The sequence below is a fragment of the Nicotiana sylvestris genome, chromosome 6, assembly GCF_000393655.2.
Source record: "Nicotiana sylvestris chromosome 6, ASM39365v2, whole genome shotgun sequence".
NCBI classification, from domain to species: domain Eukaryota; kingdom Viridiplantae; phylum Streptophyta; class Magnoliopsida; order Solanales; family Solanaceae; genus Nicotiana; species Nicotiana sylvestris.
Window position 1 is genome coordinate 17,856,054 of NC_091062.1, and position 21,579 is coordinate 17,877,632.

Sequence of the window (21,579 nt, forward strand, 5' to 3'; positions counted from 1 at the left end):
TTTCTGCTGTTCGACATGTAATTCATCTCTTTATGTTAATTATATACTACCCCTTAGACTCAACATGTTTATGAAATGTTAAACCCTTTAGTGTACCCCAATATGACTCTCCCTTACTAATGTTCTATACAAAGTAGTTGGCTATCTTTAAGTGACCTGATTCTGCATTAAGTCTAGGGTTCCTTAGACCTTTAGCATGCTGCTGATTCTATACTTAAGTGCTCCTATAACTATGTGTTTACCTATGTGTCCCCAAATCCCATGGCCCCCTGTTTGTGACTACTGAATATGCCTTGGTTCTATGATCTCTGGCTGTGTAGGGACCTGTCTTAAAGGTGTTGTGTTTGGACTGTTGTTTACTAAGCCACTCTCTTTTCAATCTGTCTTTGTTGTTTTACTAAACTATTTCAAATGAACCTCCTTTTAATACTGTTTTCCTACTAAAACCTTTCAAATTGTGTCAAACACTCTCACTATACTCTTAAGTCACTAGGTTCTGCCCCCCTCCAGTATGTGTACTGCATTGGGATCCTCTTGGGAACCCTCTGAACTCTGGCATACTGAGGCTGGCCTTTACGCACTTCACTTACTCAATTTAGTTACCAAGTCTAGGTGTAAGCACTGCCCGGGATCCTTGAGATCCTTAGGGAACTTTGATGCACCTAGACAATGATACTGTCCATGGAATTTGGGCATTTGAGGCTTTGGAAATCTGGGCCTATTTGTAGGCTCCCTATAAAATAACTTCTTATTTTTTCTTATCTACTTATGTAATTCATTCATATGGTCTATAATAATTTGTAAACGAATATTGAGGTAACTAGTGAAAAGGGCGGGTAGTTACTTGTTTGTGGGGTAATACGGGTAGAAACCATTCATTCATATGGTCTATAATAATTTGTAAACGAATATTGAGGTAACTAGTGAAAAGGGCGGGTAGTTACTTGTTTGTGGGGTAATACGGGTAGAAACCATGCCTATCAGACTTTATATTTTGCTGTGTTTACCTTTATAAGTAGAAACCTTGCCTATAGGACTTTTATATCTTGTTATGTTTGTCTTACCCTGTTAGAAATCATGCCTATAGGTTTCAAGCAGTTCCGATAATAGAAATCATGTTTATAGGTCTTAAAATCAACTTCACAAGTAGATACCATGCCTATAAGAAATAATCCAATCCAACTTCTGTTATATCAAGTGTTTACATGTGTTTTTCATCATGCCTACAGTTTTTAAAATTAGTATTAAACAACTAGATATTATGCCTATAGGGAACAATGCCAGAAATTCTGCCTGTCAATCTAAACTAGTTAGTTTAAATAAATCAATCTAGTCAACGATTAGTTCACTTCAAAACCATTTTAATTAATGGTTTATTTTCCCTAAAACAAGTTCTTTCAAAAGTTGCCTTAATCTATCATTAGACAACATGCCTATAAAGATTCAAGAGTCTGCTTTAAACACCTGCCTTGTTTTACTATATAAAACGTAGTTACTATTATTCCACGCAAGGTGTTTTCAAATCTTGCAACTCTGAAACTGTTTCTGTTACTTATTGTCGTTCTGATCTTTGTAAACAGGCTTTTAAAATCATTAGGCAACTGATAGGACCATTACTTCTGAGTTTATAGAATAAACTGCCTATCTTCTGTGTCTTGATATTCACTTAGACATCATGCCTTAGGATACTATTTAACAAAAGGCATTTATTTGTGTTTGGGTCGTGCTACTTATGTGTATTGTTTGAGGAGGTAAATTTGAGCCTCTAATTTCTCCCTCTTTGTCTTATGTGTTGAGGTCCTAATTGTTCTTGCCTGTCGCCCTAGTATTTTCACCTTTAAACCCTAGGGGTATGTGTAGAACCACCCACAAGTAGATGTCCTAAATTTCCTCCAAGACCATTAAGAAGGGACGGGTAAATGGCATGCAATAGAGATCGCTGACCAACACTCGCTTTAATGACCACTAAGGGGGTGGGAAGGGTAGATTTGGAATATGATGCCTACGCGCTAATGTCACGTGTAGCCCCTCATTGAGGAGTGTTTACCAAACATTGTGTGGGGTGATCCGATAGGATAACCAACCTAGGACTCCTTCATTTCCAAGATTCCTTTTGTTCTAACTTTGTTCAACATACAACTTGTCCAAAACCTTTGTCTTATTATTTGAGTTGTACAAAGATGCTTTATTTGTAATTATTTCAAATATTTATTTGTTAATGGACTAATTCATAAATATAAGTTCGGCCAGGACACACAACTGTGGACCAAGAGGGGTGCCTAACACCTTCCCCTCGAGGTCATTTCGAGCCCTTACCCTAATCCATGGTAATGCAAACCAATCCAAGAGATAATCACTCTAGGTTCCCTAATGCACCATAACCTGTTAGGTGGCGACTCTTAAAATACCCAATTCCCAAAAGGAAAGGAGTTATTACCCCCCGTGAATGTCAAAACCCGGACCTCTCTCCGCAAAAGGAAAAAAAAGGGCGCGACAACATGGCGACTCTACTAGGGATACCTTTAGGCTCTTACCATAATAAACTTATCTTTTTTACAAATTAGTCCAAGTATGCTTCATCCCATACCCTTTTCCTTTATTTGAATTTAACTGCCATTTTTTTAAAAGCATTTATAGTTCTTTATTCCTGAAACTGACTTGCCTCTTTGTTTTCTTTTTTCTGTAGCTGTCTTTCAATTATTTAAATGTTGTATTTATTTTTCCTATGTGAAAATACTTGACTACATGTTATTAATTGCTGCATAAATCATGCTCAACATCATATTCCACTCATGCGTAATCAATCCTATAGCAACGCTTTAATGAGTGGTTGCGCTCTTCCTATTTGCCACCCTTAAATTCGAAAAGGCTTATTTGCGGTAAAACCAGTCGATCAACGGTGCAATTGACGGTTCCATGCCTTCCCTCTTAAGTTGTCCGCTTGAGGATACTAGTCTAAAACCTCATAGTAGCCTTACTCTGGTTAAAATTATGCATGCATCATGGTCAAACCTAGTCGGATCAATATGCTGTCCACATAATGATCCTTTAAGATAAGCCCTATACAAAAGTCTATCGGATTTTCCATAATCCCAACGAACACCACCACGTTCTGTGCATTAATTTGGAGAAATAAATGCTGAAATGCTGATCGTAAATGTATAATAGTCGAGTCTGCTGGGGGTAAGGCCTAACCCTTTTATTTTGAAGAAAATGAGGAATGAGGTCCCTAGCTTCGGTATGGTTATCACACCCTCACTCTTGCTAGACTGGTGGAGGAATCTTCCATCAAGTGACCAAATCAATAAATGGAAAGAGAGGGTAGCCAAATGCAGTGAGAAGCTGGAATATCTGGAATACAACCTATTGGAATTGGAAGGAAAAGTGAGGAAGAGAGTCACCAACTGCCAGAACGCTGATGGACACGAAGGAGGACATTTGGCAAAGGCGTTCTTCCTGACAATCCTATGTGAACTGGAGGATTTGATCAACGAGAACATTCAACCTAAGGAAGGTCCTTCTGAGACCAAATAGATTAGGTTTACTCGCTTTCCAAATGTAATAAGGCCAAGTGCCAGTAGTGACTTATTTTCTTATCTTAGTGTCATTTTGGGATTCATCTATTTTTATATTATGAAATGAAGCATTTATTGGCATTTAAAAGTTCTCCAAATTTATTTGTAGCTAGGCCTACCTCGAGCACAACGAAGTTCCCAAAGTAGGACACGAATTTCCATTTCCGCAATATGTGTTTAAATACTGCAAGCATTTCAGGATTCCCACTAACTTGTTACCTTTTTATTTTTTTTCCTATTTTTATTATTCCCATCCCTTAGGGTTGGTTCATTCATACTGGTCTCATCGGCGTATCATACCAGATCTAAAGGCCCTCCACCTCCTCCTCCTCCAACCAACACAAAAGGAAGAGAAAAAACAAAGATAGACGACTTAAGTGGAATCCGAAAGGAAAATATCGAGAACGTAGAGCCTTCATATGGCCGTAGTACTCCAGCCCCAAATGATCTGGTTTTGAGACTAGAACAAAAGATACTAGAATCACAAGGAGAACTCGAGTAGGTTCGAAACTTGGCAAACTTGTCACTCACCCTCAATGTCCTCGATATCGGCCAACAAAACATGAAAAACCCAATACCTCCTCTGAACGCACAAAACCAACAACCGCAAAATCCTACCGCACCAAATCAATATGCAACCCCACCCCAAAATATCAATCCGCTGCCAATACCAACTCTACCACAACATTATCATCAACCAATTCAGTACCCACCAACCACTACTTACCACACTCCCTAAAACACACCACAACCCATTCCCGATCCACAAAACTCCACCAATGACCATCACTACACCCAAGTTTCTAGCACCCATCAAAGCAACCCCATATATGTGGAAACTATACCTAATTCCACCCAACCAATCTCCTATACACTGGAATCTTTCGAGAAGGACCTGCTCATTAAAAACATGGCCGAAGAACTCAAGAAGTTAACAAGCCGAGTTCAAGGTGTTGAAGATGACAGAGGGATAGAAGGTTTGAACTATGAAGAGCTGTGCATACAGCCGGATGTCAAACTGCTAGAGGGGTACAAACCTCCCAAGTTCGAAATGTTCGATGGTACAGGTGATCCCAGGGTTCATCTAAGGACCTATTGTGACAAGCTTGTCAGGGTCGGGAAAGATGAAAAGATCCAGATGAAGCTCTTTATGAGGAGCCTTACTAGAGATGCTTTGTCTTGGTATATCAACCAAAATCCCAAGAAATGGTCCAATTGGGTAAGCATGGAATCAGATTTCATGGACCAGTTCAGGTTCAAAGAAGAGAATGCACTGGATGTCTTCTACATTCAGTATCTTAAGAAGAAACCTACTGAGACTTTCCGAGAATACGCTACTCGTTAGTGGTCTGAAGCGGCCAAAGTCAGGCCCTCTTTGGATGAAGAACAAATGAATAAATTCTTTGTCAGGGCACATGATTCATAATATTATGAGAGGTTGATGGTTATCGAAAATCACAACTTCTCTGACATCATTAAACTCGGAGAATGAATCGAAGAAGGAATCAAGAGCGGGATGGTAACGAACTTTGAGGCACTACAGGACACGAATAAGGCACTACAATCAGGTGGCATATCGAAGAAGAGAGATGTTGGGGCAGTAATGGTGGACTAGGGCCCAAAATCTCCACTTACCTATCAGACACTTCAACCCATATATCAGACACCTCCACCTACATATCAAACACTTCCACCCACATATCAAACACCTCTACCCACATACCCAGCATCATTACCTACATATCAGCTTTCATCTCCCAAATATTCCCAACCAGCCACTGTCCATCATACCTATAATTCCCAACCATCCCACTTTCATTCACCACTAGCTCGCTAAAACTATCCAAGACCAAGACCCAACTTCGACCGCAAGCCACCCACACAATACACCTCTATTGCTGAGCCCATAGACCAACTGTATGAAAGGTTAAAAGCCGCAAGTTACGTCAGTCCTATTCCCGCTGTGGCTTTAGAAAATCCATCCCAATGGGTCAATCCGAACAAAACTTGTGCGTATCATTCTGGTATGAAAGGGCACACCACTGCCGAGTGCCGAACATTGAAGGATAAGATCCATACGCTGATTGACAACAAGGTCATACAAGCAAAGGAAGCCGCACCTAGTGTCTGTAACAATCCCCTCCCTGATCACACAGGTGATGGTATACATGTGATAGAGACAAATGAAGAATGGGACCCTGAGGGGTCGATCAGGCTTATTTGAGAAGGCGATGACTTTAAGGTTGCAGTCACACTTACTCCTATTGTGGTTCAGACTCAGGCACCAATTGATGTTGAGGTAACTGCATCAGTTCCATTCGAGGTGGAAGTGGCTTCGCATGCAGCCACCTACGCTCCATTTAAAGTAGAAGTGGTCACACATTTTACGGTGACAGTATCAACCACACTTACATTCAACTCAAAAGCAATACCTTGGGATTATGTTGCCGAGGCTCGGCAGAAAAGGAAAGCCAAGGTAGAGGAATCTGAGGCTACACAAGGGATAACTAGAACTGGAAGAGTCTATACACCTGAACACTTGGGAGGTTCAAGTAAGGAGGCCACTACTGTCGCGCCCCTTTTTTCTTGCGAAATCGGGTTTATGACATTTGGGAGGGCAACTCATTCCCTTTTGGGAATTTGGGTTTAAATTGAAGAGTCTCCACCTAATGATTAAGGTGCATTAGGACACCAAGAGGGTTTTGATTTGAGTAACCAGAGATTGGGTAAGGGCTTGAAATTATCCCAAGAGGAAGGTGTTAGGCACCCCTCAAGATCCACTAGTGTGGTTCCCGGCCAGACTATTGTTGTGACTTTAGGTGCAAATGACATGTAAGCAAATGAAACTTCAGATAAGAGGGGATTTTCACATAATGGTTGACAAATAAACAAAGTTGGAATGAACTAAAAGAAAGCTGATTTTCCTTAAAGACATAGTTTGAAATCTTTAGAAGAAACAAAGAAACAAAGGGAAAGGGGGTCCTGGGTTTATTAATAATATGGATCACCCCATACAATGCCCGGTAATCACTCCTCAATGAGGGGCTACACGTGACATTATCGCGTGGTCATCATATCCATATCTACCCTTCCAACCCCGTTAAAGTATTAAAGCGCGGGATGGTCTCGTTTTACTTATTGCATGCTATTACCCGTCCCAATCCTATCAGTCCCGGAGGCATTTAGGACTATTAATCCTAAAAGGGAGGGGTATTAGGCTTATTTGTAGTTTCAAAGGCAAAATTCTAAGTAGACACACAAAACATGTATAACAAATTGGGGGAAAGCACATAACAAGCAAAAAGGGCTCAGATACACCTCTTTTAAACAAAGAAGCACGTAATTAGCATGACTTACACATACTGTTTTGGGCCTGATTAAATACTAACATGAGAGGACTTAAAGGTTGAGGCAGACTGATTTATTAGATAATTCAGATAAGAAGCCCGAATCAGGCCTACCTGCTGGTTGTAGTTAATAGAACAGATTCAGTTTATAACTTTACCCTAAGGCTTGCCTAAGTATTGGACAAGGATCCTATGGGCATGGCATATACTAAATTCAGAAAGCAATGAAATAACAAGGTCTGAAAAATAAACTGAATACGGTAGTCAAAAAGAAAAGGCAAGTTTTAACGAAGTTTATAAGTTCTGCAACTAATGGTACTTATTATTACTGGTTTTACCTCTATACATGAATGAAGCGATTCAGATTCGATTAGGAATTCCTATAGACATGCTTTCTACGCGTAGTAGATTTTAAGCCTTTTGTAGACATGGTAAAAAAATGCAGAAGCCTTATGGACATGATATCTAAATTCATAAGACTGGTTTTAACCTATAAACATGGTATCTAACTGTCAGAAAAACCTATGAGCATGATATCTAGATGCAGCATTTGTTTAAAACCTATGAACATAATATCTATACGAATGTAGTAATCATATGATCATGATTTCTATGTGAAAATAGACATTCAGAATCCCATATAGGCATGCTTTCTATATGTATTTGAATGTGCAGAATTCAAAAACACCTATAGACATGATATCTATGTGAGAATGTAGAATTTAAAATGACCTTTACGCATAGTATCTACCCTTTGTATACACAGTTACCCGCCCTTTTCACTAGCCATCCCCCAGAGTTTATTACAAATTATTACTACCCGGAATAAAGTAAAAAAAATGCATCAAAAAAGATAAAAGTACAACCAAAAGAGAGCCCGATTCAGACTTCATGTCTGAAATATGAGGTAAACCAACTCCAAGGTATCATGATCCAAAGCCTTTATCCCATTTGAATGTGTTAAAGTTCCATAAAAGCCTCAATGGGACTCCGGGCAATACTCATACCCAAATGTATTATCAGATTAGGACAAGTGCAGTGTGGAAGGGCCAACCCTCAAGTGTCCAAGTTTAGAGGGAGCTCAAAGGGTCCCAAGGCAAGGCTCATAAGAGGGGGGCAGAACTTAAAGACTAAGAGCGGGTGCAAGTGCAGAAACAAAATTCTAAAAGGGGAAAGGGAGAGGGAAACAACTACAAATAAGTACACATAGGGGAATATGGAATAGAGAGATTGCAAAGAGCCTATTGCTTAGGCAAGGGCAGGCTTCAAGCATGCTCAGCAATGGAAGATACTAGCATACTCTCATACCTACCAGAACACACTGTTTAGAGGCTAGGATCCCAAGGGATCAAGTTTGATTCATGGACAATAACTTGAAGTATTGCCATGCCTCAAACCATAGCTTAAACACATAAGGAGGAAGGGGTTTGGGATTCATAATAGAGTAGGCAGAAAGAAATCAATATGCTAGAGTGTTGAACTACACAGAAGCAGTAAGCAGACAGGGATACAAAAAGTAATAAATAAACACATTGTTGTGAAGTTGAAATCTTAAATCAGGACATACCATTTTCAAAAAAGTAAATAGAGAAAAGCAGGCAGTAGGTCTTGTAAACATGCCACAATTCAAGCAACACGAGAGAATACTTTGAGTGTAAGTATGAGTTCAAAAAGACTACGAGTGATGGATTGATGTCCTTGTGTCAATGAAAGAGTCGATATTTATAGTGTGAAAACAGGCAGAAATAATGGTAAGAAAACAATTAAGGAACTGGTTATCAATTAAAAATCAATCAATACAAGACTTCCTTTAATTAAGGAATTCTGATTCAAACGGTAAAACTATTTAAGGATAGAAATCAAATAAACATCCTGTGCAAAGTAGGCAATTAGGGGTAAATACATAGGAGTTTTAATTAAGAGAAGAATTTATAAATACAGGGCTAAAACAAATAAGGTAAGGATCAATCAGTATACAGTAAATCAAGGGGTCAGAGGTTTGAAATTACTGGCTCAAGAAGGGGCTAAGGAAAGTGTTCGACTCAAATAAAGTAACAGGGAAATCAGAAAACAAGGAAAGAAATCAATCAAACTTATACAAGGGAAGTCTGAAATCAATCAAAATTGAAAACCATTTTTAGAGGGAAGTTCAGCACATATAAAGAGCACACAAATATGCTAGGTTGAATTTAGAGCAAAGAAAACGTCACGCCATTGCAAAATCAGTAGGTAGTCACATAGGTTAGAAGAGATAGTATCAAATAGCATACAAAGGGTCCAGTATAAGGACCTTAGAAGAGTTTTAGTAGAAAACTTAGAATCGCTTAAAGAAACAAAGATTTCAAGACTTAGTTAACAAATTCAGAAAACTTGAAATAGGTCCAAAAGAGTTAGGTTTTCTGAAATCAAAGAAGTTCAAAGATGAAGAGCAAGCAAATCACATAGCCAAGGGTCTCAAAACTCGGATGAACCCCCAAATTTAGGGTTCTTGCCATTAACCTAGTGTAGAGACGAAAGGGCAAGTGATTAAGGGAGAAGATACTAATTGAAACAGGTTCAGAGGTTTCAGAAAGGAACTGAGACCTTTAACATGCTCTTTTAGTTGTAGGAACTCATGATAGGCATAAAAGAACAACATGCGAAACCAATAGAAGAACTAGTAGAAGAAACAAATAAGAACATGGTGAAAAAAACTTAACAAGAACACAGTAGGAGAAAACAAGGTAGACGAAACACACAAAGAACACAGTAGAAGAAACATAGTGGAATAAACGCACAAAGTAAAAGAAAATCATAGAAACATACAAGAGAAAAAAGAAAATCAGAGAAACATAACTCAAAAACCCTAGATCGGAAGATATAAAGGTTTTGAAAGCATAGTTTTAAAAGAAATGTCAAGAAATAATTTTAAAAGTTTAGGGAAAACATGGATCTAGAACAAATCAAAGGAAATTAGAAGAACCTCAAAAGCTAGGGTTTCAGATGAACCCAAACAGTGAGAAAGACTTGGATCGTCGTTGATCTAAATAGGAGGCGTTGAGGCCAGGCTCGAACAAATATGGCTTGCCGGAGATAGCCATGGAACTCGAATCAAACAAGGTCTAGATCTAGCTTCTTCATGGTCAAGTCATGAGTCTTTAGTAACCAAGCGTGTAGGAACCATAGTACGCTGGTAGGTGGTTAAACCACCATGGATTCAGGAAAGGAGGTGGCCGGAGAAGGCGAGTGAGCTCATTGGAGCGGAGGGGAAGGGGGAAGGTTATAGAGAGAACCAGAGATAGAGAGAGATAGAAGAGAGTCGGTTCAGTGAGGAATGAGACGGGTTTGGGGGGGGGGGGTCGTTTGGGTTTAATTTTGTAAGAGTGAATATGAGCCGTTGATCAATTTTAATCAAGGGCCAAGATTTAATCTAGTTTGGGTCAGGTAGATTTAGGGATTGGCTTGGGTGTTTGGGCTGGTTTAATTTGGGTTGGGGTTTGGTGTAATTTAGGCTAGATTATAAAGCCAAATCTGGTTATAAGTTAAATAGCCCCTTTTCCCCATTTAATTTATAAAAATAGTAAATGAATTTTTGAAAACAAATTGAAAGTGCTAAAATGGTTTATAATATAAAATTAACAATTAAAAAATATAAGACCCTATTTTATAAACACGAGATGAATTTAAACCTAAAAATGGCTAATATTGCAATTGCACAATTTTATCCTTAAAATACCAAATAAATTTGTAAAAAAATATTTAAAAAATATCTTAGCCAGATGTTAATGTAAACTTGAGAATCCAATAAATGAATCACCAAAATGATAATTTTGGGGATAATTATTGGGGTTTTCTTGATAAAATAGGGTAGTAAATTGATTTTAAAATCCTTGAAAAATTAGGGAAAAATAATTGGACCTTGGGACATACCTATATATGCACATATATGCTATTTTGAAATGTATTTTATACATAAAAATACAGGGAAAAATTGGGTATCAACAGCTTCCCCTCTTTACTCGGGAAGGATGAAAGAGTTATCTGGTAAAGATATGATGGCCAATTTTGACCGAACGAAATGGTTTAAAGAGGTTTGGTCGTGCCCTGGCTTCGGAGATGCCTACATATCCCTGGTCTTACAGGAATCAGGCCATATGTAGTTCAGGATACGTTGGCGGAGTATGCCGATGGAGATATTTCAAGAACATGCGCAATATTCGGGTTGGGCAGAATGGTTAAGGTCTAATAGGGCTGCGAGAACTGGAGTGGGATCGCTCCTGCCGAGATGGCTGTTGCTCGCCGGTTTACCTGCAAATGAGCAATACAAGCATATATTGTGCGGAAATTTAAACATGATGCACGTTCCCATTGGACCATGAATATTGTCTTTGGACGGTTAGGATGACGTCCTCGGACCATGACGTCCTGGGCTGTGAAGCGTATGATAAAGGATTTGCAGGCCATGAAATGATGCTCTCGAGTTATGAGAATGATGCCTCCGAACTATGATGCCTTTGAATAATGATATGCAAAAGATTAAAGGAGTCCTCAGGCCATGGCATGGTGTTTTTGGGCTATGAAAATGGTGCCTCCGACAATGACACTTTTGGACAATTTGGCGATCTTTCAGCCTATGAAATGCAGTGTTTGGTGATCTTTCAGCCTATGCAATGTAGTAGGTGGTGATCTTTCAGCCATGCAATGCAGTAGGTGGCGATCTTTCATCCATGCAAATGTAGATGAAGTGGCGATCTTTCAGCCCATGAAATGCAATAAGCGGCGATCTTTCAGCCATGCAAGTGTAAAATAATGCGGCGATCTTTCAGCCATGCAAGTGTAAAATAAAGCGGCGATCTTTGAGACATGCAGGTGTAAAAGTGGCAATCTTTCAGCCATGCAAGTGTAAAATGAAACGGCGATATTTCAGCCACGCAGGTGTAATGATGGCGATCTTTTAGCCATGCAAGTGTAAATAAAGCGGCGATCTTTCAACCATGCGAGTGTAAATAAGGTGGAGATCTTTAAGCCATGCAAGTGGAGGTAGAGCTTAACCTCGGAAGGCATAATGGTAGCCTTATACAATGCAATAATGCAGATGGAGGTAGAGCTTAACCTCGGAAGGCAGAATGGTAGCCTTATGCAGTGTAGGAAATGTAGATAGAGACAATGCTTAGTCTCGGAAGGCAGAATGGTAGCCCTATGCAATGCAGGAAATGCAGATGGAGATAATGCTTAGTCTCGAAAGGCAGAATGGTAGCCTTATGCAAGAAATGAAAGACATAAAGTTTTCTTAGCTGATAGCTGATTGCGATATTGTGGATGCTGGGGACATTGTGCCTACTGGGGACACTGTTGTGTGCGGATAGCAACTACGAATAAGTGCAACAGTTCTGAGAGTTGTATTTCTGAGTAGCGTGAGTCTCATGAGTGTATGGCATATTTGATGATTTTGTAACTCAAGTACCTACATCAAAAGAAAAATCGTGAGTTTTGTAGAGGGGGGAGGTTAGTTCGTATCCCCGCTGGCTTTGCTTGACCCGCTTGACTTTGATCTAGTAAGACTGTATGTATCATTGGGATAGCGTTGCTAAACAAGGTAATTTCAGTAATAAACATGCATGATTTTGTAAAAATACGATATAAGTATATAATAAAGAAACAACTTTCAGATGAATCGACAACTGCGACGTGGTTCAGGACATTGCAACCTCTCTTGCTACGGAATTTTGAGGGTCTTCCTCAAAATTCTGCCCCAGTTTAATGGGTTGATGTTTCAGACTGTTGTTTGCGATGATTGGCTGAAATCAACTTCAGAATTTTGAGGGTCCTCCTCAAAATTCTGCCCAGTTTCCAATAGCAGGGAAAAATGGAAATTTTATTAAATTGTGACTGAACCCATAGGGCTGCCTACGTATCCCCTCTTAAACGGGAATCAGATCAGGCGTAGTTCAAATTACATCGTATAGGAAGGCATAAATATTACACATAGTAACGTTTGACTGCATCTGAATTAATTGGCTTTGGCTAGACTTCTCCGTCCATTTCTGCAAGTATGAGGGCTCCTCTTGTCAGAACCCGGTGAACCATGTACAGACCCTACTAGTTGGGAGAGAACCTCCCTTTTGCTTCATTTTGATGCGGGAAAATTTTCTTTAACACCAGCTGCCCCCGTGCGAACTGTCTCAGCTTAACTCTTTTGTTGAAGGCTCTAGACATCCTGTTTTGATAAAGTTGACCATGGCAAACTGTGTATATCCTCTTTCCGTCTATGAGGGCTAACTGCTCATATCGACCTTTTATCCATTCTGCATCGTCGAGCTCTTCTTCATGTATGATCCTCAAGGAAGGGATTTCTACTTCAGCGGGAATGACCACTTCTCTGCCATATACCAGCATGTAGGGGGTTTCCCCAGTTGATATGCGGACTGTGGTGTGATATCCTAAAAAAGCAAATGATAGCTTCTTGTGCCACTGCTTATGCTTCTCTATCATTTTCCTCAATATCTTCTTGATATTCTTATTGGCGGCTTCTACGACTCTATTCATCTGAGGCCTGTAGGTTGTAGAATTCTTGTGTTTGATCTTGAAGGTTTCACACATAGCTTTCATCAAGTCACTGTTGAGATTGGAGCCATTATCAGTGATGATTGACTCCGAAATCCCCAATCAGCAAACAATCGGTCGCGGACAAAGTCTGTCACAACTTTCTTAGTTACTGTTCTGTAAGACGATGCTTACCCATTGGACGCGGCAGGTTCGATTGCTCCAACAACGTCCATTCCCCAGGCGGCAAACGACAATGGTGAGCTTGTTGCAGTAAGCTCATTTGGGGGCACCTTGATCATGTCTGCATGTATCTGGAAGCAGTGGCATTTTCGGACATACTGGATGCAGTCCTTTTCCATAGTCATCCAGAAGTTACTAGCCCGAAGTATCTTCTTGGCTAAGACAAAACCGTTCATATGTGGACCGCAGGTCCCAACATGGATTTCTTCTAGCAGTTTAGATGCTTCTTTCGCGTCGACACACCTTAGTAATCCCAAATCAAGAGTCCTCCTATATAGGATACCTCCGTTGTGAAAGAAATTGTTGGACAACCTCCGAAGTGTGCATTTCTGAGTAGGTTTTGCAAGTTCTAGGTATTCTCCTTTCGTCAAATATTCCTTGATATCATGAAACCAAGGCTTTCCGTCTGCTTCTTCCTCAACATGAGCATAATAAGCTGGCTGATCATGGATCTTTACTGGAATGGGATCAATAAAGTTCTTGTTTGGGTGTTGTATCATGGATGATAGGGTAGTTAGTGCATCGATGAATTCATTCTGGACTCTGGGGACATGCTGGAATTCTGTCTTTGTGAACCTCTTTCTCAACTCCTGTACATGATACAGATAAGGGATTATTTTGGAGTTCTTAGTTGCCCATTATTCTCGGACCTGATGTATAAGCAAGTCTGAATCCCCAATTACTAGCAATTCTTGAATGTTCATGTCAATGGCCATCTTAAGCCATAAGATGTAGGCTTCGTACTTCGGTCATGTTGTTGGTGCAAGGAAACCTGAGTTTGGCAGATACTGGATAATGTTGATTGATTTCTGATACTAGGACTACTCCTATGCCGACTCCTTTGAAATTTGCTGCTCCATCGAAAAACATTCTCCAACCGTCATAGGATTCTGCAATATCTTCTCCTATGAATGATACATCTTTGTCAGGAAAGTACGTTTTAAGGGTTCGTACTCTCCATCCACGGGATTTTCAGCAAGGTGATTTACTAGTGCCTGTCCTTTGATCGCTGTCTGAGTTACGTCGACAATGTCCAATTCACTCAACAACATTTTCCACTTGGCTAGCTTTCCAGTGGGCATGGGCTTCTGGAAGATGTACTTCAAAAGATCCATCCTTGATATGAGATATGTAGTATAGGCACAGAAGTAATGCCTCAACTTCTAAGCTACCCAAGTCAGAGCGCAACAAGTGTGTTCTAATAGAGAATACCGGACCTCGTATAGGGTGAACTTCTTGCTGAGGTAATAGATGAACTGCTCCTTCCTCCTCGTCTCATCATGTTTCCCTAGGACGCAACCGAAAGCTTCGTCCAGTACCGCAAGGTAGAGTAATAAAGGTCTACCTGGCTCGGGCGGGACCAGAATTGGTAGTGTTGACCGGTACTCCTTGACTCTATCGAAGGCCTTTTGGCAGTCATCAGTCCATTTGGTAGCGGCGTCCTTCTTCAACATCTTGAAGATTGGCTCACAGATGACAGTAAATTGTGCTACGAACAGGCTGATATAGTTGAGTCTCCCCAAGAAACTCATTACGTTCTTCTTGTTCTTGGGCGGTGGCAATTCTTGAATAGCTTTGACTTTTGATGGATCCAGTTCTATTCCTCAGCGACTCACAATAAACCAAAGTAGTTTTTCGGCAGGAACCCCAAATGCCTGTTGAAAAACTTTCTCAAATCTTCCATGTGATCAGTGGCTTTCTTGAACTTGATGATAATATCATCTACATATACTTCAATCTCTTTGTGTATCATATTGTGGAAAATGGTGGTCATGGCCTTCATGTAGGTGGCCCCAACATTCTTTAATCCGAACGACAGCATCTTATAACAGTACATCCCCCACATCGTAATGAAAGTCGTTTTCTCAGCATCTTCTTCATCCATCTAGATCTGATGATACACTACAAAACAATCTACAAATAACTGCAACTCATGCTTAGTGCGATTGTCGATCAGTATGTGTATGTTTGGCAAGGGGAAGTCATCTTTCGGACTGGCCCAGTTGAGATCCCGGTAGTCAACACAGACTCTGACATTCCCATCCTTCTTTGGTATTGGCACAATGTTGGCTAACCATGTTGGGTATTCTACTGCCCTGAGAACCTTGGCTTTGACTTGCTTAGCGACTTCCTCCTTGATTTTTAGACTCATGTCAGGCTTAAACTTTCTGAGCTTTTGCTTTACCGGTGGCCATGCTGGATCGGTTGACAGTTTATGAGCCACAATGGATGTACTCAGACCAGTCATGTCATCATACGACCAGGTGAATATGTCCTCATATTCCCTTAGAAATTCTGTGTACTATTCCTTTTCTGACGGTGACAAATGAACGTTGATTCGTGTTTCTTTGACGTTCTCTGCATCTCCCAGGTTAACAATCTCAGTCTCATATAGATTGGACTTAGGTCTGTTCTCAAAATTCTCGACTTCTTTAACAATCTCTTCCGGTATGTCATCTTCCTCTAAATCTGTATCTGTTTGTTGTGTTGTCTCGTTGCACGTCACAGTCATTGGTTCATCAAGACAAGTAATAGTAATGCTGTATAAGTAAAGTAATGAGAGAAAATAATAAGAGTATGATTTATAGGGAAAGTCGAAATGCTTTGATAAATTCCATAACTATTTTGAACATTGAATATCTTATTGCGAAATTTTAAAATGTGAAAGGAAAGTCAACTAGTAAAAATAAAAGATAGTGCATGATGCTTGTTCAGCCTTGCTACCCCGAAGCTTTACGGGCTCTGGTGATTCTGATGGTCCAGTTATTGAGGCATGCTCCTCTGCTAACTGCCTGTATGGAAGGGCCTTCCTCCCCTTCCTCCTCAAAAATGACACAACAATCCATATCATTGTCTTCTAAGAATAAATTCCTCACTGCTGCCAGTGCTTCCCTTTCTTCTGGCCCAAAGATAACATCGACTGGTTGGAAAGTCTGCTCCAAGCGTGGTATTGGCTGCTCCAGCAAATAGTAAGGACCGTGCCATGGTGGCGACTAGTTGTTGAATTCCTCCCAAGTATACTCATATCCCAGACCAAAGGTGGTGCCACGTTTCTTTAATTTTATAGGCTTAGCGATTCCTTGGAGGTTCTTGCCAGGTTCGTATCCGCTCCAGTTCAATATGCTTTCAATTTTGTTATCCACCATTTTTCCTTGTCATTGACGTTGACTCGCTCAATATGGTGATAGGTCTCCCCGCCTATCTTTCTTCTACCTCCAATTGCTAGGATGGTCTGGCGGGCTGTATATGGGATTACTATCATCGTCGTGAATGATCACCTCTTGGTGGTTCCACTCAAACTTCACTGCCTAATATAGTGTTAATGTTACGACCCCAGCGGACTGAATCCATGGTTGTCCTAACAACAAATTGTAAGACGCCGACACGTCTATTACTTGGAAATCAATATCGAACCAAGTAGGCCTCATTTGCAAACACAAGCTAATTTCCCCAATGGTGGACCTTTGGGAACCGTCAAAAGCTTTGACGTTGATGGCCCCGTCCTTGATCTCGTGTAGCCTTTTACCCAATGTCATGAATGTTACCAATGGACAAATGTTGAAGCTGGACCCTCCATCAATCTGGATTCTGGTGATAAAATAATCTTCACATTGCACGGTGATGTGCAACGCCTTGTTGTGACTCAACCCTTCTAGTGGCAACTTCTCTTCAAGAAAAGTGATCTTGTGATTTTCCAATACCTGCCCTACCATGTTTTCCATCTCTCCTCCGATGATGTTACTTGGTACATAGGCCTCACTCAGCACCCTTAACAAGGCATTCTTGTGTGCATCAGAATTTTGTAATAGAGCGAAGATAGAAATTTGGGCCGGTGTTTTGTTCAGCTGATCAATGACCGAGTATTCCTTGGCTTGTATCTTTCTCCAGAGATCATCGGGCCCGGTTTCAGTGATGGTTGGCCGACCAGAGGCCTGCTTGCTTGACTCAGCCAAATGTTCCGGGGTATAAACCCTACCGGTTCTCATCATACCCTGTGCTGCAACGGCTTCCCCGAACTTGACCTTCCCTTTTCTTCTTGCCTCGGCTGTGTAGTCCCAAGGTATGGAATTTGTATGGAATGGTGTTACGACAGACATTGCCACCGAAATTGGCGTGGCTATCTTCACTCCGAACGGAGCATGCACCTTAGGCGGTAAAACTGCAATTTCGAAAGGTGTAGATGCATTTGCTGGTGACATAAATTTGATCACAATCGGTGTTAGCATCTTTGCAGAGGATGGTGCTTCAAACTCAAGTGGCATGGACATATTTACCTCGGCGTCCCCAGAAGGCTGAATCTGGAATACAATCAGATTAAGGGTGACTATTGGCTTCTTTGGATCGTCGCCTTCTGTGATCAAACCGATCGATCCCTTGGGGTCCCAATCATCCTCTATTTCAATCATGTGAACACCTCCACCCTTGTGGTCTGGCAGAGGGTTATTGCAGACATTTGAAGAAGGCTCTTTTGCCACAATAATCTTGTTATCAATTAGGGCCTGGATCTTGTCTTTCAGGGAGCGACATTCATCGATGGTATGTCCTTTCATGCCGGAATGGTATGCATAGGATTTGTTTGGATTGACCCATTGAGGAGGGTTCTTAGGGGTTATGGTAGGGATATGAGTGGCATAACCAGCAACTTTGAGCCTTTCGTACAGCTGGTCAATGGGTTCAGCAATGGCGGTATACTATTTGAGAGGTCTTCGGTCAAAATTTGGTCGAAGTCTAGGAAAGTTTTGACGTGTGGGAGGTGATTGATAGTGGGATGGTTGAGCATTTTAGGCTTGGTAGTCATGTGCAGGTTGGGAATAACTTGGTGAGGTAGGTTGATATGTGGGAGGTTGAGGTGATTGATAAGTGGGTGGTGGAGTTTGGTAAGAGGGTGAGGGTGCCTAGTAGTTCAGAGTAAGCTGATATGTGAGTGGAGGCATTGGATAGGTTTGGTATTTGATAGGGGATTTGGTTCTCTGTGCTACCATTATGGCACCTACGTCCCTTTTCTTAGACGTACCACCGGAGTGTAAAGCCTTATTGGTGGCTTGTAAGGCTTCAAAGTTTGTAACCATAACACTTTTGATGCCTTCTTCGATCCTTTCTCCCAGCTTGATGATGTTAGAAAATTTATGGTTCTCAATCCACATTAGCCTTTCATAATACTGCGGGTCCTGCGCCCGGACAAAAAACTTGTTCATTTGTTCCTCTTCTAAAGCAGGCTTGACTTTAGCAACTTCTGATCTCCAGCGAGTAGCATACTGTTACGCGATGCCTTCCTGAGATTCCTTGGAAGGGCGACGTAAGGCTAAGCAACTGATGTCAGTGCAGTTGTTGTCCGCCAACTGAGGTACCCTCCGTACAGTAGACTAGACTGTCATTGCCGTACGGGAAAACCAATACCAAGAGCAATTGAGAGAACATGAATGAGAATTGAGAATGAAAGAAAGCTTGATTGCATTAATGAAAGCTATTAAAGAAAGGCAACGCGGTGTCCAGGGGGAGAGACACCAGTACAGAGAATTGTTTGCTTGCTAAAGAGTTTGATTGCTTGATCCCCCTAATAATGCTTAAAAAAATAATCCAAAGCTACAAGACTAGACTTGATTAAGCTAGAGAAACATAATGGAAGTACATGGAATAAAACTACTCTATATTTACAATGAAAAAGACTTAGTTTGCTATAAGGTAGAAACAGGTCCGTTGTCAGCAGCATAGTCTTTGGCATCAGGGTCTGCGCGCGCGACGCTATTGGCATCTGCCTGCGGTTGGGCACTAGCGAGGGATATTGGTGGAGCGATAGAGGAACATGCGCACTTGACACTTGGCGCGGCCAAGACCACGGGGTCGTCTGTGGCGCTAGGCATTAAAGGCTTGCTAGGACGCCACGGGGCACGCCCAAGGAGTCATGAGTCACGACTGAAAAGCGTTGATGATGTTAGAAAATATATGGTTCTCAATCAACATTATCCTTTCATAATACTGCGGGTCCTAAGCCCAGACGAAAAACTTGTTCATTTGTTCCTCTTCTAAAGCAGGCCTAACCTTAGTAACTTCTGATCTCCAGCGAGTAGCATACTCGCAGAATGTTTCTGTGGGCTTCTTCTTTTGGTTCTGGATGTAGAACACGTCTGGTGCATTTTCTGTGTTGAACCTGAATCTGTCCATAAAGTTGGATACCATACTCTCCCATTATGACCATTTCTTTGTGTCTTGGCTAATGTACCAAGACAGAGCATCTCCTTTCAGACTCCTCATGAAAAGTTTCATGCGGATCCTCTCGTCCTTTCCTACCCCACAAGCTTGTCGTAGTATGTTCTCAAATGAACTCTTGGATCCCCTATACCATCAAACATCTCGAACTTAGGAGGTTTTTACCCCTCGGGAAGTTCAACATCGGGTTGTATGCAAAGATCTTCGTAGTTCAACCCTTCAATCCCCTTACTTCCTTCTACGCCCTGAATTCGGCTAGTCAATTTCTTGAGTTCTTCAACCAGATTCCTGATGAGCAAGTCTTTATTATCAGACTCGGTGCGCTTGAGATGGGTTGGGTTTAGTGTGTCATGGTTTCCACGTATATGGAGGTGTTATGATGGGTGTGAAAGCGGTCATTTGTATAGTTTTGGGGTTCAGGGATGGGCAGTGGAGTATTGTTGGAAGTATGGCAGGTGTTGCAATGGCGGTGAGGAGCAGGATGGTTTAGTGGCTTTGGGATATTTTGTGGAGGTGTGGGGTCTTGAGCATTTGGGAGGTTGACATCTGGAGTGGTGAGGGAAAATGACAAATTCGCCAGATTCCGAACTTGATCAAGTTCCTCCTGGAACTTCAATAGTTTCTGCTCGAGTTGGGACACACTTTCTTTGGAAACCTGAGTACCATGAGTGACCTCTACTCGTTCAGTTGAGTTTTCCTTTCTGGTGTTGTTCGAATCTTCCATCTTCCCTTTGTTTTTGTTTCTGATAGGACTAAGAGGAGGAGTGAGTGGAGGTCCCATGCATCTCTTTGAATAGGATGATGATGCTAGAGTGGACGAACTAACCTTTGGGAAAGGGAATAATAAAAACAAAAATAAAAAATAAAACAAAAGGTAACCAAGTTAATGAGGATCATAAAAAGTATTGCGGTATTTAAACACATAGTGTGGGAATTTAAATCGTGTCCTAATTTAGGGACCTTTTTGTGCCCGAGGTAGGCCTAGCGACAAATTGATTTGGAGAACTTAGGATACTAAATGCCTCATTTTATTGATAAAAAGTAGACGAATCCCAATTTGACACTAAATAAACAGGAAATGGAAAATCACTAATGGCCATTGACCTTATTACATTTTATAAAGAGAAAAAGGAAAAACTCCTTATCTACTTGGTCCCAGAAGAACCTTCCCCAGACTCGGCATCTTTGGCTCCATCAAACAGCTTCACCAACTCGCGAAGTCCCAGCAACATGTAAGCTCTGGCTAGGTGTCCACACTTGTTTCCTTCAGCATTCTGGCAATCCTCGATTCTTTTGAGAAATTTCCTTTCCAGCTCTACGAAACACTGCTCCAAGTATCCCAGTCGCTTGTTAGCACTGACAGCCATGTCTTTCCACTCTTTAATCAGCCTTTGGTGGGCTTCTTGTATCTCATGGTGCTCGCTTTCACATTCCCGAATCCTCTTGCGCAGTTGATTATATTTGACCTATGCCTCGACCATATCGTCTATGATCCTGTGGCCCCTAGCAAGTCCTGGCTGACCCAGACCGTCATGATTAGATTCTAACAAGCCTAAATAGTAGGGAGCACAGCCAGCGTGGTTTCTGTCTGGTTCGATAGTATCTCTTCCCATGATGATCTTGCAATGCCACATATGTTGAGCTTGGCACTTATAAGGACTGTCATCAGCTCGTAAGTCGGCCTG

At 41.2% G+C, this 21,579-nt stretch overlaps 2 protein-coding genes across 2 annotated transcripts; both read right to left on the reverse strand.

The window, feature by feature from the left end:
• Positions 1–13,000: 13,000 nt before the first annotated feature.
• Positions 13,001–13,393, reverse strand: LOC138870313 (uncharacterized). The gene has a single exon (XM_070148106.1). The coding sequence runs from the start codon at positions 13,391–13,393 to the stop codon at positions 13,001–13,003; it is 393 nt and encodes a 130-aa protein (XP_070004207.1).
• A 3,602-nt stretch (positions 13,394–16,995) lies between these two features.
• Positions 16,996–21,261, reverse strand: LOC138870314 (uncharacterized). Its single transcript, XM_070148107.1, has 4 exons — positions 21,044–21,261; positions 19,727–19,841; positions 17,659–18,348; positions 16,996–17,469 (listed from the first exon to the last, which is right to left on the reverse strand). The coding sequence occupies exons 1-4, from the start codon at positions 21,259–21,261 to the stop codon at positions 16,996–16,998; spliced, it is 1,497 nt and encodes a 498-aa protein (XP_070004208.1).
• Between the last annotated feature and the right edge of the window lie 318 nt (positions 21,262–21,579).

Coding starts and splice junctions, on each gene's coding strand:
- LOC138870313 (XM_070148106.1), bottom strand. CDS start 13,393: ATGATAGAGAAGCATAAGCAGTGGCACAAGAAGCTATCATTTGCTTTT.
- LOC138870314 (XM_070148107.1), bottom strand. CDS start 21,261: ATGGCTGTCAGTGCTAACAAGCGACTGGGATACTTGGAGCAGTGTTTC. Junction 19,842..21,043: donor GAAGGTTCTTCTGGGACCAA/GTAGATAAGGAG, acceptor CTTTATGGACAG/ATTCAGGTTCAACACAGAAA. Junction 18,349..19,726: donor GGAGATCAGAAGTTACTAAG/GTTAGGCCTGCT, acceptor CCCATTGACCAG/CTGTACGAAAGGCTCAAAGT.